Source organism: Gorilla gorilla, chromosome 20 (assembly GCF_029281585.2).
Source record: "Gorilla gorilla gorilla isolate KB3781 chromosome 20, NHGRI_mGorGor1-v2.1_pri, whole genome shotgun sequence".
Lineage (NCBI taxonomy): Eukaryota > Metazoa > Chordata > Mammalia > Primates > Hominidae > Gorilla > Gorilla gorilla.
The window spans coordinates 9,997,183-10,013,375 of NC_073244.2; the positions used below are offsets into that span (position 1 = coordinate 9,997,183).

The 16,193-nt window shown below is 54.5% G+C and overlaps 1 protein-coding gene across 17 annotated transcripts in view; it reads left to right on the forward strand.

Moving 5' to 3' along the window:
- Positions 1 to 13,964, forward strand: part of ANKRD24 (ankyrin repeat domain 24) — a 42,705-nt gene extending 28,741 nt beyond the window's left edge. For 12 of the 17 annotated variants that reach the window (XM_055371228.1, XM_055371232.1, XM_055371231.2 and 9 more), the window contains 9 exons: positions 1,593 to 1,631; positions 1,718 to 1,816; positions 5,122 to 5,194; positions 5,434 to 5,552; positions 5,673 to 7,313; positions 8,747 to 8,914; positions 11,826 to 11,951; positions 13,275 to 13,340; positions 13,576 to 13,964. In XM_055371228.1, the coding sequence (XP_055227203.1) occupies positions 1,593 to 1,631; positions 1,718 to 1,816; positions 5,122 to 5,194; positions 5,434 to 5,552; positions 5,673 to 7,313; positions 8,747 to 8,914; positions 11,826 to 11,951; positions 13,275 to 13,340; positions 13,576 to 13,653 (2,409 nt within the window). In that variant the 3' untranslated portion in view covers positions 13,654 to 13,964. The remainder of the gene's footprint in view (positions 1 to 1,592; positions 1,632 to 1,717; positions 1,817 to 5,121; positions 5,195 to 5,433; positions 5,553 to 5,672; positions 7,314 to 8,746; positions 8,915 to 11,825; positions 11,952 to 13,274; positions 13,341 to 13,575) is intronic. The other 5 variants (XM_055371229.1, XM_055371233.1, XM_055371221.2 and 2 more) reach the window with 1 other exon arrangement.
- Positions 13,965 to 16,193: the final 2,229 nt, after the last annotated feature.

Below are 16,193 nucleotides of genomic sequence, written 5' to 3' on the forward strand. Positions count from 1 at the left end.
GCTAGAATGCAATGGTACGATCTCGGCTTATTGCAACCTCCGCCTCCCGGGTTCAAGCGATTCTCCTGCCTCAGCCTCCCAAGCAGCTGGGATTACAGGCGCCCACCACCACATCCAGCTAATTTTGTATTTTTAGTAGAGACGGGGTTTCAGCACATTGGCCAGGCTGGTCTCTAACTCCTGACCTCAGGTGATCCTCCCGCCGCGACCTCCTAAAGTGCTGGGATTGCAGGTGTGAGCCACGGCGCCCGGCCTCTTTATTTCCATTTGCAGCACTTACTGCTATTGGGCATGCATCTGTTTTATGTGTGTCCACCCATTTGACTGTGAGCCTGCCAGGGCAGGCGTGGCTGATGGTGCCTGGGTCACAGTATGGGCGTCATCAATACTGATTGGGTGAATGAATAAGTGAGTGTATGAATGAATGGCCAAAACCAGGGTCTGCCCCATAAGAGGCACCCAGTAAAAACTTTCTGGCTGGGCACGGTGGCTCACACCTGTAATCCCAGCACTTTGGGAGGTTGAGGTGGGCAGATGACTTGAGGTCAGGAGTTTGAAACCAGCCTGGCCAACATGGTGAAACCCTGTCTCTACTAAAAATACAAAAAAAAAAATTAGCTGGGCATGGTGGCAGGGGCCTGTAATCCCAGCTACTTGGGAGGCTGAGGCAGGAGAATTGCTTGAACCCGGGAGGCAGAGGTTGCAGTGAGCCAAGATCACACCAGTGCACTCCAGCCTGGGTGACAGAGCAAGACTCCATCTCAACAACAACAACAACAACAAACAAAAACAATCTTGTTGAGTGAATGAGTGGATGGAACAGTGCCTGGCATACAGCAGGTGCTTAATAAGTACATAGTAATTGTCCAGAATGGTGCATACTGGCACACACAGCAGGCACTTAATAAATACTTGGAAATGAATGACTGGTCAGAATGGTGCATGCTGGCACACAGTAGGTGCTCAATAAATACTGAGTGACAGGTCAGAACAATAGCTGGCACAAAGTAGGCACTTAATAAATAGGAATGAGGCCGGGCGCGGTGGCTTATGCCTGTAATCCCAGCATTTTGGGAGGCTGAGACACGCGGATCACAAGGTCAGCAGATCGAGACCATCCTGGCTAACACCGTGAAACCCCATCTCTACTAAAAATACAAAAAATTAGCCGGGCCTGTTGGCGGGCGCCTGTAGTCCCAGCTACTCAGGAGGCTGAGGCAGGAGGATGGCGTGAGCTCAAGAGGCGCAGCTTGCAGTGAGCCGAGATCACACCACTGCACTCCAGCCTGGGGGACAGAGTGAGATTCCATCTCAAAAAAAAAAGATAAATAAATAAATACATAGGAATGAATGGGGCTCAACATACAGCAGGTGCTCAATAAATATTTAGTAATGAGTGAGCAGGCAGAATGGTGCCTGGTACACAGCAGGCACTCAATAAATAGTAATGAGTGAGCGGGCAGAATGCAGTAGGTGCTCAATAGTTGCACGTGGAATGCGTGAATGTGCATGGAATGGAGGCCATGAAGCAGGAGGTGGGGCAGGGAGGCCTCTTGCCCAGATCCAACCCCTGTCCCTGTTTCTCCCGTCAGTCCCCGGAGGCCAGCTCCCTGCACAGCCTGGAGAGACAGGTAGGTGGGAAGGTGGGGAGGAGCCGGCCCTCCTGCTGCCCAGCCTTTCCTCCCAGAGGCAGCTGAGCCTCCACTGCTGCTCCCAGGTGCAAGAGCTACAGCAGCTGCTGGTGGAGAGACAAGAGGAGAAGGAGAGCCTGGGACGGGAGGTGGAGAGTTTGCAGAGCCGGCTGTCCCTGCTGGAGGTAGGAGCAGTGATGAGTCAGGGCTGGGCTGGGGCTGGGTGGGGGAACTTCTCTCCTGCAGCAGCGACAAGACAGTCACACCAGTGCATGCACAGCCTCACACACGTGCAAACACATGCACCAGACACATGCACTCACAAACCCACAGTCTTGGCCGGGTGCGAGGGCTCACGCCTGTAATCCCAGCACTTTGGGAGGCTGAGGCGGGCGGATCACGAGGTCAGGAGATCAAGACTGTCCTGGCCAACATGGTGGAACCCCATCTCTACTACAAATACAAAAATTAGCTGAGTGTGGTGGTGCGCGCCTGTAGTCCCAGCTACTCTTAAGGCTGAGGCAGGAGAATCACTTGAACCCGGGAGGCGTAGTTTGCAGTGAGCTGAGGTCGCACCACTGCACTCCAGCCTGGGTGACAGAGCGAGACTCCGTCTCAAACAAACAATCCCACAGTCACATGCAGCCATGCACATTTACAAATGTGCACAGACACAGAAAGGCCCTTCCTTTCTTCCCCTTCTCCCTCCTTCCTTCCTTCCCTCCCTCCTTCCTTCCTTTCCTTCCTTCCTTTCCTTCCTTCCTTCCCTCCTTCCTTCCTTTCCTTCCTTCCTTCCCTCCTTCCTTCCTTTCCTTCCTTCCTTCTCTCCTTCCTTCCTTCATTTTCCTTCCCTTCCTTCTTTCTTCCTTTCCTCCTTCCTTCCTTCTTTCTTCCTTTCCTTTCCTTTTCCTTCCTTCCTTCTCTCTTTCCTTCTATCCTTCCTTCTTTTTTTTTTTTTTGGACAGAGTCTCGCTCTGTCACCCAGGCTGGGGTGCAATGGTGTGATCTCGGTTCACGGCAACCTCTGCCTCCCGGGTTCAAGCGATTCTCCTGCCTCAGCCTTCCAAGTAGCTGGGACTACAGGTGCACGTCACCATGTCCAGCTAATTTTTGTATTTTTTGGGGGGTGGGGAGGATGGAGTTTCACTCTTGTTGCCCAGGGTGGAGTGCAGTGGTGCAATCTCAGCTCGCTGCAACCTCCGCCTCCCTGGTTCAAGTGATACTCCTGCCTACCGCAGCCTCCCGAGTAGCGGGGATTACAGGCGCACACCATCACACCCGGCTAATTTTTGTATTTTTAGTAGAAATGGGGTTTCACCATGTTGGCCAGGCTGGTCTTGAACTCCTGACCTCAGGTGAACCGCCTGCCTTGGCCTCCCAAAGTGCTGGGATTACAGGTATGAGCCACCACACTCAGATCCAGAAAGGAGTTTTCTCTAAGCATACGCATCCACGCAGGGATGGATAACCACTCTGTATGCACGTGGCGGAGCATGGTTAACAGCAGGCACACCCACAAACACACAGTTTACAGACACGCAAGAAACAACGTCCAAGAATACATCATCACACACGCATGCATTGCACGTGCACCCGTCTTGTGCAGTCACACACAGACAACATGCCCACAAATACATACACATGCAACAAATATTTATTTCTTTTCTTTTTTTTGAGACAGGGTCTTGTTCTGTTGTCCAGGTCGGAGTGCGGTGGCACGATCATGGCTCACTGCAGCCTTGACTTTCCTGGCCTCAAGCAATCCTCTCACCTCAGCCTCCCGAGTAGCTGGGACCACAGGCATGTTCCACCACACCTGGCTAATTTTTTTCTTTTTGGAGAGATGGGGACTCACTATGTTCCCCAGTCTGGTCTCGAACTCCTGGCCTCAAGTAATCCTCCCATCTTACAGGTATAAGCCACCAAGCCCCACCAGTATTTCTGAAAACACACAATTATGCAAACATGTATACATATAGAAAACCATACACACAAACACAGAGATCCACAGGCACATTCAAAACACAACCACACACACACCAGACTAAAACTCAAGCATGAAGCCGGACACGGCGGCTCACGCCTGTAATCTCAGCACTTTGGGAGCCCGAGGCGAGTGGATCACCTGAGGTCAGGAGTTTGAGACTAGCCTGGCCAACATGGGGAAACCCCATCTCTACTAAAAATACAAAAATTAGCCGGGTGTGCTGGCGAGCTCCTGTAATCCCAGCTACTCGGGAGGCTAAGGCAGGAGAATCGCTTGAACTCAGGAGGCGGAGGTTGCAGTGAGCCAAGATCATGCCACTGCACTCCAGCCTGGGGGACAGAGTGAGACTCTCTCTCAAAACAAATCAACAAAAAGTCATGCACGTAATCTCACATAGTCACAGGAAGGAAGGGGCCCCCAAGGCACACCCACAACACTGTACCCACACGTGTGGTCACAAAGACACCTCCAGCCAGCTCTTTGCATGCCAAATGGATACTGTCGCATCCACTCTCGTGCAGACAAACACACCCACAGGTAACCACAGCCTGCCCCGAGTCCCCTCACCCAGGAGGGAAACGCCCATGGCACATAGGCCAGGAAGCTGGGGGATGCTGGCATACACCATGCATCTGATAAGGAGTTAATAACCAAAATATGTAAGGAATTAATGCAACTCAATACCCAAAAAACAACCTAGTTTAAAAAATGGGGGCAGGCTCGGTGGCTCACGCCTGTAATCCCAGCAGTTTGGGAGGCCAAGGCGGGTGGATCACCTGAGGTCAGGAGTCCGAGACCAGCCTGGCCAACGTGGTGAAACCCCGTGTCACTAAAAATACAAAAATTAGCCAGGCGTGGTGGTACATGCCTGTAATCCCAGCTACTCAGGAGGTTGAGGCGGGAGAATCACTTGAATCTGGGAGGCGAAGGTTACAGTGAGCCGAGATCGTGCCATGGCACTCCAGCCTGGGGGCAAAAAAAAAAAAAAAAAAATAGGGCCAGGCACAGTGGCTCATGCCTGTCATCCCAACACTTTGGGAGACTGAGGCAGGAGGATCGCTTGAACCCAGGAGTTCGAGACTAGCCTGGGCGACGTGACGAGACCGCATCTCTGCAAAAAAAAAAAAAAAAAAAAAAAATTAAAAATTAGCCAAGTATGGTGTTGCACACCTGTAGTCCCAGCTGCTTGGAAGGCTGAGGTGGGAGGATTGCTTGAGCCCAGAGGTTGGAGGCTGCAGTGAACTATGATCGCACCACTGCACTCCAGCCTGGGTGACAGAGCAAGACCCTGGCTCCAAAAAAAGAAAAAAAAAAAAGGCACGGGGAGTGGGTGGCAAAGGACATGGAAGGTGCTCACTAAATCCTTGTGGGCCAAATGCAGCCGTCTGGTGCTCGTGGGAGACATACGGATATGTGAACAGCCCAGTCCCCACTGGAGTCTTGGTGGGGACACACGGGGGCTGAGAGCAGAACCCCGAGCTGGACTCTGCTCCCTCCCCCCAGAACGAGCGGGAGAATACTAGCTATGACGTAACCACCCTGCAGGATGAGGAGGGTGAGCTGCCTGACCTTCCAGGTGAGCCCCCACCTCCCCACGCACTCCCAGCCGCCTTGTCCCCTGGGGCCCTGGAAGACAGAGCCTGGGCCTCTGGGTGTGGGGGAGTTTGAAGTTGGGAGGGAGGTTTGTACTCATCCGTTTTTTAAATTCTGCTTGGCTGAGCCTGCCCTGGGAACCCTGATCCACCACTCCAGCCCCCCACCTCCTGTCCCCCTGTGGCCCAGGCCCCTGGGGCCTGACTCTGCGTCCCCCTCTAGGGGCCGAGGTGCTGCTGTCCAGACAACTCAGCCCGTCGGCCCAGGAACACCTGGCCTCACTGCAGGAACAGGTGGCTGTGCTCACCAGACAGAACCAGGAACTGATGGAGAAGGTCCAGGTAGGGAAAGTGAGGCTGGGGATAGATCTGAGGACCTAGGGCTGGTTCCCTGAGGTCAGGGTGGGCAGGGAAGGTGGCAAGGCTGCCCTGTGTCCCCATGGTCACATCAACTCCCGCCAGACTCCCGCCCCCCACTCCACTCCCCAGATCCTGGAGAACTTTGAGAAGGACGAGACACAGATGGAAGTGGAAGCTTTGGTAGAGGTCATCCCTCTTGCCCTCTATGACTCTCTCCGGGCCGAGTTTGACCAGCTGCGCAGGCAGCACGCTGAGGCCCTGCAGGCCCTGAGGCAGCAGGAGACACGAGAGGTCCCCAGAGAAGAGGGGGCAGCCTGTGGGGAGAGTGAGGGTGCTGGAGCCACGGCCACCAAAAACGGGCCAACCCACATGGAGCTAAATGGCTCAGTGGCTCCAGAAACCAAAGTTAATGGAGCCGAGACCATAGATGAGGAGGCTGCAGGAGATGAAACCATGAAAGCCAGGACTATGGAAGCCGAGGCCATGGGAGCCGAGGCCACGGGAGCTGAGGCCACAGGAGCCAAGGTCGCAGAAACAAAACCCACAGGGGCTGAGGTCAGAGAAATGGAGACTATAGAAGAAGAAGCAAACGTGGAAACTAAGCCCACAGGAGCTCAGGCCACAGACACAGAGGCCACGGGAGTGGAGGCCATGGGGGTGGAGGCCACAAAAACAAAAGCAGAGGAAGCAGAAATGCAGGCCTACGGAGTGGGTGCTGGGCAAGCAGAGCCCCCAGTCACAGGGACCACAAACATGGAGGCCACGGGCTCTAGGGCCACAGGGGTGGAAGCCACAGGAGTCAGTGCCACAGGTGTGGAGAACCCAGGGGTAGAGGCCACGGTCCCGGGGATCTCTGCTGGCCCCATCCTACATCCTGGTGCCGCAGAGGCCTCGGAAAAGCTTCAAGTAGAGCTGGAGACCAGGATCCGTGGCTTGGAGGAGGCTCTCCGGCAGCGGGAGCGGGAGGCAGCTGCGGAGCTGGAGGCGGCCCTGGGGAAGTGCGAGGCCGCGGAGGCTGAGGCGGGCCGGCTGCGACAGCGTGTCCGCGAGGCCGAGGGCAGCGGGGCCAGCGGGGGTGGTGGCGGTGACACCACACAGCTGCGGGCGGCCCTGGAGCAGGCCCGGGAGGACCTCCGAGACCGGGACTCCCGCCTGCGGGAGCTGGAGGCGGCCTCGGCCTGCCTGGATGAGGCTCGGGCCAGCCGGCTGCTGGCCGAGGAGGAGGCGCGGGGCCTGCGGGCCGAGCTGGCCCAGCGGGAGGAGGCGCGGCTGGAGCAGAGCCGGGAGCTGGAGGTTCTGCGGGAGCAGCTGGCCACGGCCAGGGCCACGGGGGAGCAGCAGCGCACGGCGGCCGCGGAACTGGGCCGGGCACGGGACGCCGCTGAGGCCCGAGTGGCTGAGCTGGCTGCGGCCTGCGAGGAGGCGCGGCAGGGCCTGGCCGAGCTGCGGGAGGCCTCCGAGGCCCTCCGCCAGTCCGTGGTGCCGGCCTCTGAGCACCGCCGGCTGCAGGAGGAGGCCCTGGAGCTGCGGGGCCGGGCGGCCAGTCTGGAGCAGGAGGTGGTGGCCACGGGCAAGGAGGCCGCCCGGCTGCGCGCGGAGCTGGAGCGGGAGCGTGTGTGCAGCGTGGCGCTCTCGGAGCACGAACGCATCGTGGGCACCCTGCAGGCCAACGTGGCCCAGCTGGAGGGGCAGCTGGAGGAGCTGGGACGGCGGCATGAGAAGACCAGCGCAGAGGTCTTCCAGGTGAGCAGGGCCGGTCACCACCCGGGCCCCACCCCCATCGGCCACGTGGCGGCCTGTTTCAGCCCCGCAGCCTTGAGGTGTTTTGAACCCATCAGTTTTACTTGAACAGACCTACTTTATTTTCTTTCTTTATTTATTTTTGAGATGGAGTTTCACTCGTGTCGCCCAGGCTGGAGTGTAGTGGTGCGATCTCAGCTCACTGCAACCTCCTCTTCCCCGGTTCAAGTGATTCTCCTGCCTCAGCCTCCGGAGTAGCTGGAATTACAGGCACCTGCCCCCACGCCCAGCTAACTTTTGTATTTTTAGTAGAGATGGGATTTCACCGTGTTGGCCAGGCTGGTCTTGAACTCCTGACCTCAGGTGATCCACCCACCTCAGCCTCTCAAAGTGCTGGGATTATGGGCATCAGCCTCCGCGCCTGGCCTTGAACAGACATTTGACCCTGCAGCCATCCTGACCTCTTGGAATTTTCCACTTGTGTTTTCTCTCTTTCTTTCTCTTTATTTCTCCTTCCTTCCTCTCTCTTTCCTTTCTTTCCTTTCTTTCTTTCTTCATCCCCCTTCCCTCCCGCCTTCCCCTTCCCTTCCTTTCCTTTCTTTTTTTTTTTTTCAGACAGGGTCTGGCTCTGTCTGAAAAGTCACCCAGTCACCCAGGCTGGAGTGCAGTGGCACAATCATAGCTCACTGCAACCTCCACCTCCTGGGCTCAAGTAATCCTCCCACCTCAGCCTCCCAAGTAGCTGGTACCACAGGTGTGCACCACCATGCTTGTCTAACTTTTTAATTTTTTGTAAAGACAGGGTTTTGCCATGTTGCCCACGCTGGTCTCAAATACCTGAGCTCATGGCCGGGCACCGTGGCTCACTCCTGTAATACCAGCACTTTGGGAGGCCAAGGTAAGTGGATCACCTGAGGTCCCAAGTTCGAGACCAGCCTGGACAACATCGTGAAACCCCGTCTCTACTAAAAATACAAAAATTAGGTTGGCATTGTGGCACGTGCCTGTAATCCCAGCTACTGGGGAGGCTGAGGCAGGAGAATCGCTTGAACCCGGGAAGTGGAGGTTGCAGTGAGCTGAGATTACATCACTGCACTCCAGCCTAGGCGACAGAGCAAGACTCTGTCTCAAAAACAAAAACAAAAACAAAACAAAAACAAGAAAACAGTAGCCAGGCATGGTGGCACCTGTGGTCCCAGCTACTTGGAAGGCCGAGGTGGGAGGATCACTTAAGCCTGAAAGATTGAGGCTACAGTGAGCCATGATCGCACCACCGCACTCCAGCCAGGAGTGCAGGTCCGGAGCAACAGAGCAAGACCCTGTCTTAAAAAAAATCCAAAAACAAAAGAACAAAGTAGAAGGATCATATGAATTCTGGGGTCTGGCATCATTGGAGTCTTAGTGTCCTGAGAGTCATGCGTGGGCTTGGGCCACAGGTGCAGCGCGAGGCCCTGTTCATGAAGAGTGAGCGACACGCAGCCGAGGCACAGCTGGCCACAGCAGAGCAGCAGCTACGGGGGCTACGGACCGAGGCGGAAAGGGCTCGCCAGGCCCAGAGCAGGGCCCAGGAGGCTCTGGACAAGGCCAAGGAGAAGGACAAGAAGGTGGGTGCCCCCTCTCCCACACTCAATCAGGGAGGCATCCACTCAGCAAAGGTTGGGGCCAATCTATGAAGGTCCTCACTGCAAGGGCCTTGGAAAATCAACCCATTTTCCAGAAGGGAAACTGAGGCTCAGAAACGGAAGGGGACCCGGTTACAGCCTCTGACAAGTCAGACACACACAGGCTGCTGTTCCAGGTACCAGTTATAACCACAGTTACATTTATTTTATTTTTTTACTTGAGACGGAATCTTGCTCTGTCTCCCAGGCTGGAGTGCAGTGGCATGATCTCGGCTCACTGCAACCTCTGGGTTCAAGCAATTCTCCTGCCTCAGCCTCCCGAGCAGCTGGGATTACAGGCACATGACACCACACCCAGCTAATTTTTTATATTTTTAGTAGAGATGGGGTTTCGTCATGTTGGCCAGGCTGGTCTCGAACTCCTGAGCTCAAGTGATCCGACTGCCTCAGCCCCCAAAAGGGCTGGGGTTACAGGCGTGAGCCACTGTGTCTGTCTCCACAGTTACATTTATTGAGTGCTTACTGCATGCCAGGCCCTGTGGACTTGATGCGTTTAATCACATCCAGTTCTCACAGGATAGGGGCTTTTATTATCCCCATTTGAGGAAACGGAAGCACAGAGAAGTGAAGTCACTTGCCTAAGGTCACACAGCCATGCAGTCTTTCAGCTGGGTTTGTACCCACGTTCCCACGTTTCGTTCCTAAACAATACTAATGATGATAACAACAGCCTCCAGGTGTTAGATTGGGAATTTTTCACACATTACCTTTTTTTATTGTTGTTTTGCTTTTTTCTGAGGCAGAGTCTTGCTCTGTCACCCAGACTGGAGTGCAGTGGCGTGATCTTGGCTCACTGCAAACTCTGCCTCCCGGGTTCACGCCATTCTCCTGCCTCAGCCTCCCGAGTAGCTGGGACTACAGGCGCCCGCCACCACACCCGGCTAATTTTTTTGTATTTTTAGCAGAGACGGGGTTTCACCATGTTAGCCGGGATGATCTCGATCTCCTGACCTCGTGATCCGCCCGCCTCGGCCTCCCAGAGTGCTGGGATTACAGGCGTGAGCCACCGCGCCCGGCCTCACACATTACCATTTATAATCTTCCTGCAACCCTAAAAGCCAGAAAGCTTTTTTTTTTTGACAGAGTCTCACTTTGTCACCCAGGCTGGAGTGCAGTGGTGCAATCTCAGATCATTGCAGCTTCGACCTCCTGGGTTCAAGCAATCTTCCTGCCTCAGCCTCCTGAGTAGCCAGGACTACAGGTTACAGGTGTGTGCCACCACGCCTGGCTAATTTTTTTGTTTCTTTCTTTTTTTTTTTGAGAGAAAGTTTCACTCTGTCGCTAAGGCTAAAGTACAGTGGCATGATTTTGGCTCACTGCAACCTCACCTCCCGGGTTCAAGAGATTCTCCTGCCTCAGCCTCCCGAGTAGCTGGGACTGCAGGCGAGTGCCACCACACCCAGCTAATTTTTGTATTTTTAGTAGAGACGGGGTTTCACCATGTTGGCCAGGCTGGTCTCGAACTCCCGACCTCAGGTGATTCAGCCTCCCAAAGTGCTGGGATTACAGACATGAGCCACCGTGCCTGGCCTGTTTTTTTTTTGGCTTTTTTTGTTTGTTTGTTTGTTTTTGGGTAAGAGACGGGGTTTCACCATATTGCCCAGGTTGGTCTCAAACTCTTGAGCTCATGCGGTCTGTCTGCCTCAGCCTCCCAAAGTGATAGGATGACAGGCGTGAGCCACCGCACCTGGTTTTAGAAAGTATTTTTGTCCCCATTTTCCAGATAAGCAAACCAAAGCTTTAAGAGATGAAGTGAGTGGCTCAAAGTCACACAACATGTCACTGGACAGGAGACGAGACACCCAGAGTCCCAGGTGCTTCAGCATAAAGAATGACCCAGCCTCGACTCACTGTGGGACCTTAGGCCAGACACTTCACCTCTCTGAGCTTGAGTTTCCCCTCTGTAAAGGGAGGGTAAAATTGCAGTTAGGATGATGGTTTATCTGTAGCCTGGTTTCTTCCCTTGCACACTGTGGACATTGGGGCGGGATCATTTCCTGGGCTGGGGCCATCTTGGGCATTGTAGGGGACTGAGCAGCATCCTTGACCTCTACCCACTCCATGCCAAGAGCTCCTCCAAGTCGTGACAACCACAGATGTCCCCACACAACACCCAGTGTCCCCTTGGGGGGGGCAGAATTGCCTCAAGTTGAGAACCCCAGATCTAAGTAATAATAAGGCCCAGCATTTATTGAGTGCCTACTGTTGACCAGGCGCAGTTTAAACTTAATCTCTGTGCAGGATCACAGCAACTACTAAGTTAAGAACTATTGGCCGGGCACAGTGGCTCCCGCCTGTAATCCCAGCACTTTGGGAGGCCCAGGCAAGTGGATCACCTGAGGTCAGGAGTTCAAGACCAGCCTGGCCAACATGGCGAAACCCCGTCTCTTCTAAAAATAGAAACATTAGCCAGATGTGGTGATGGGCACCTGTAGTCCCAGCTACTCAGGAGGCTGAGGCAGGAGAATTGCTTGAACCTGGGAGGCGGAAGTTGTAGTGAGCTGAGATCACACCACTGCACTCCAGCCTGGGCAACAGAGCGAGACTCTGTCTCAAAAAAAACAAACAAAAACAAAAAAAGTGAAAACCAACCTTAGCTTGTGGGTTGTATAAAAACAGGCTGTGTTGGTAATCATAAGCATCTAAAATATAAATAAATACAATTAAAACAGGCTGTGGGCCAGACGTGGCCCTCAGGCCAGAGTTTGCTAACCCCAGGGACGGGACCTTCCCTCGAAAGCCTTTATCCCTGGCCTCTTCCTGCGGCTGCAGGGAGGTCCTCAGCCCCCAGCTCTGGGCTTAGGGTGATCGCTGACAGCACCTGCACCCCCAGATCACAGAACTCTCCAAAGAAGTCTTCAATCTTAAGGAAGCCTTGAAGGAGCAGCCGGCCGCCCTGGCCACCCCTGAGGTGGAGGCTCTCCGTGACCAGGTGAAGGATTTACAGCAGCAGCTGCAGGTAAGGGCTGGGCCAGGCAGGGGCCAGGGGACCATCAGGGTGGAGGAGTCCAAATATTTACCAATCAGCACAGCGCAGGTGGGAATCCCAGGAGAGGGGCTGGGGTAGGCAGGTGGGGTCCACATCACATGCATGGCATGGCCAGGAAATACTTCCTTTTTTTTTTTGAGACAGGGTCTCACTCCATCGCCCAGGCTGGAGTGCAGTGGCACAATCTCAGCTCACTGCAGCCTCCGCCTTCCGGGTTTAAGCAATTTTCATGCCTTAGCGTCCTGCGTAGCTGGAATTACAGGCACGCACCACCACACCCAGCTAATTTTTGTATTTTTAGTAGAGATGGAGTTTCACCATGTTGGCAAGGCTGGTCTTGAACTCCTGGGCTCGCATAAGCCTCCCAAAACGCTGGGATTACAGGCATGAGCCACTGCTCCTGGCCGCCCTCTGCCTTTTTTTTGGACATAGGATCTCGCTCTATTAGGCTGGAGTGCAGTGGTGCAATCATAGCTCACTGAGCAGCCTCAAACTCCTGGCCTCAAGCAGTTCTCCACCTCAACCTCCCAAAGTGCCTGGCGATATATATATATATATATATATATATTTTTTTTTTTTTTTTTTTTGAGCCAGTCTCACTCTGTTGCCCAGGCTGGAGTGCAGTGACACGATCTTGGCTCACTGCAACCTCTGCCTCCCGGCTCCCGGGTTCAAGTGATTCTCCTGCCTCAGCTTCCTGACTAGCTGGGACTACAGGTGTGAGCCACCTTGCCTGGGAAATTTTTTGGTTTTTTTGAGTCTCACTTTGTCACTCAGGCTGGAGTGCAGTGCACGATCTCAGCTCACTGCAACCTCCGCCTCCCGGGTTCAAGTGATTCTCCTGCCTTAGCCTCCTGAGTAGCTGGGACTACAGGCATGTGCCACCACGCCTGGCTAATTTTTTGTACTTTTAGTAAAGACGGGGTTTCACCGTGTTAGCCAGGGTGGTCTTGATCTCTTGACCCTGTTATCCGCCCGCCTTGGCCTCCCAAAGTGCTGGGATTACAGGTGTGAGCCACTGCGCCCGGCCAATTTTTGTATTTTTAGTAGAGACGGGATTTTACCATGTTGGTCCAGGCTGGTCTTGAACTCCTGACCTCAAGTGAGCCACCCACCTCAGCCTCCCAAAGTGCTCGGATTACAAATGTATGCCACTATGCCCCGCCATATTTTTATATTTTAGCAGTCGGCCATCAACATACAGGCTTGGGGTGCAAAGGGTGCTTTTTGGTGTGTTTTGCTCGGTGGGGAGGTGCTCCTGCTCTTCTGAGCACCCCTTCCTCCTGCCCGCAGGAAGCTGCCAGGGACCACTCCAGCGTGGTGGCTTTGTACAGAAGCCACCTCCTATATGCCATTCAGGTGAGTGGCCCAGCTCCTGGGTACCCGGTGGCTTTGGGCATACCACTGTTGCTCTCTGGGCCTCAGTTTCCCCTTCTGTACAGTGGGAGGCTGGTCTGGGGAGAGGTTCGTGGCATGTGGGGGCCCCCCTGTGTGCATTTCAGTCCTGGCTGGCTTGGTCTATGGCAGTGGTGGAGGGACTTGGGGCAGCCATGGAGGGTATACTCAGGGTCTCCCTCTACTCCCCCAACCCTAGGGCCAGATGGATGAAGATGTGCAGCGGATTCTCAGCCAGATTCTGCAGATGCAGAGACTCCAGGCTCAGGGCCGCTGAGAAAGGCCAGGCCCAGTGGCTACACTGACCACACCCACGCAGGGACCTCACCCCCCTGCAGGCCCCTTGCAGACCGGCTTCATTTGGCTTCACTTGGCCCTATCCAGGCCCATGCACTTGGAGACCAGCCTGGGTCCCTGCCCGACCACCCCCAGATGGCTCCATCACCCCACCTGGTCTCTGCACGCACACACTGGTCAGTCTGGACCCGGGCCGTGAGTGCCCCTCCCCCGCCACCGGAGAATCTGTGAGTCCCCGTGTCCTCCACATCCAGACGCCAGCCCAGGAATAAAGGCATTCTGTGCATAGGATCAACGTGTGCCGTCTGGTTGCTGGGCTTCCACTGCGGGGAGGGGAGAGGGTGGCCCAGAAAAGGAAGCGCTCACACCCCTCCCCACCTACCCCACGCCACAAATCAGCCATCAGGATAAACCCCATCTTTTTTCTTTCTTTTTTTTTTTTTGAGACGGAGTCTCGCTCTGCCGCCCAGGCTGGAGTGCAGTGGTGCTGTCTCGGCTCACTGCAAGCTCTGCCTCCTGGGTTCACGCCATTCTCCTGCGTCAGCCTCCCAAGTAGCTGGGACTACAGGCACCCGCCACCACGCCCAGCTAATTTTTTATATTTTTAGTAGAGATGGGTTTCACCATGTTAGCCAGGATGGTCAATTTCCTGACCTCATGATCCACCCGCCTTGGCCTCCCAAAGTGCTGGGATTACAGGCTTGAGCCACCACACCTGGCCTCTTTTATTTTTTTTTATGTGGAGTCTCCCTCTGTCACCCAGGCTGGAGTGCAGTGGAGTAATCTCGACTCACTACAACCTCTGCCTCCCGGGTTCAGGTGATTCTCCTGCCTCAGCCTCCCGAGTAACTAAGATTACAAGGCACGTGCCACCACACCCGGCTCATTTTTGTATTTTTAGTAGAGACAGGGTTCCACCATGTTGGCCAGGCTGGTCTCGAACTCCTGACTTCAGGTGATCCGTCCGCCTTGGCCTCCCAAAGTGCTGGGAATACAGGCATGAGCCACGGTGCCCGGCCTTTGGATAAACTCCATCTTAATGCAATATTTCAAAAAGGCAAAATGGGTGCCAAAAAAGTGCATGCTGAACTAAGTATGGAAATGTTAAAGAAAGGCAGGCTTGGCCGGGTGCGGTGCCTCATGCCTATAATCCCAGCACTTTGGGAGACCAATGTGGGAGGATCTCTTGAGCCCAGGAGTTGAAGACCAGCCTGGGCAACATGGGGAAACCCCCATCTCTATCAAAAATACAAAAATTAGCTGGGCGTGGTGGCGCGCACTTGTGGTCCCAGCTACTCAGGAGGCTGAGGAGGGAGGACCGCTTGAGTGCAGCAGTTAGGGGCTGTTGCACTTCAGCCTGGGTGACAGGGCAAGACCCTTCCTCTAAAAAAAGATTAAAAAAAAAAAAAAGGAAAGAAAGATACTTTCCTAAATCCTAAGGCTGGCCATGGTGGAAGCCCCCTACCCCCAGCCTCTCCCTGCCCCTTGGCAACTCCCCCGAAATCCCCACGGGTTTCTTGGAGTTTTTCAGCAAACAGAGGGGAGGCGGGAGTGGGAGCGGGGATCCCCGAGCCTGTCCAGCCTGCCCCTGGGGGTTTCCTTGTTCCTGGGCATCCTGATCGCTGGGATATCTGCGATGGCAGCTGCTTCCCCTGGCCTGCGCTCCTGTGTCTCTCTCTGTCTCTCTTCTCCATGTCTCTGTCTCTTTTTTTTTTTTTTGAGACGGAGTTTCGCTCTTATTGCCCAGACTAGAGTGCAGTGATGCGATCTCGGCTCTCTGCAACCTCCACCTCCCAGGTTCAAGCAATTCCCCTGCCTCAGCCTCCGGAATACCTGGGATTACAGGCACGCGCCACCATGCCCAGCTAATTTTTGTATTTTTAGTAGAGATGGGGTTTCACCATGTTGGTCAGGCTGGTCTCGGACTCCTGACCTCAGGTGATCCACCCATCTTGGCCTCCCAAAGTGCTGGGATTACAGGCGTCAGCCACCGCACCCAGCCTCCACGTCTCTGTCTCTGTCTCTATCTCTTGGTCTCCATCTGTCTGTCTTGCTGTTTTGTCTCTCTGTCTCCCTGTATCTTTGTCTGTGTCTTCCTCCTCTCTTATCTCTGACTCTCTGTGTTTCTTTTGCTCTGCCTCTGTCTCTCTCATCTCCCCATCTCCCATCTCTCTGTCTCTTTCTATCTCTGTCTTTTTTTTTTTTTTTTGAGATGGAGTCTGGCTCTGTTGCCCAGGCTGGAGTGCAGTGGCGCCATCTCAGCTCACTGCAAGCTCCGCCTCCTGGATTCACACCATTCTCCTGCCTCAGCCTCCCGAGTAGCTGGGACTACAGGCACCCGCCACCACACCCGGCTAATTTTTTTGCATTTTTAGTAGAGACGGGGTTTCACCACGTCAGCCAGGATGGTCTTGATCTCCTGACCTTGTGATCCGCCTGCCTTGGCCTCCCAAAGTGCTGGGATTACAGGTGTGAGCCACCGCGCCCCGCCTTTTTTTTTTTTTTTTTTTTTGACGCAGA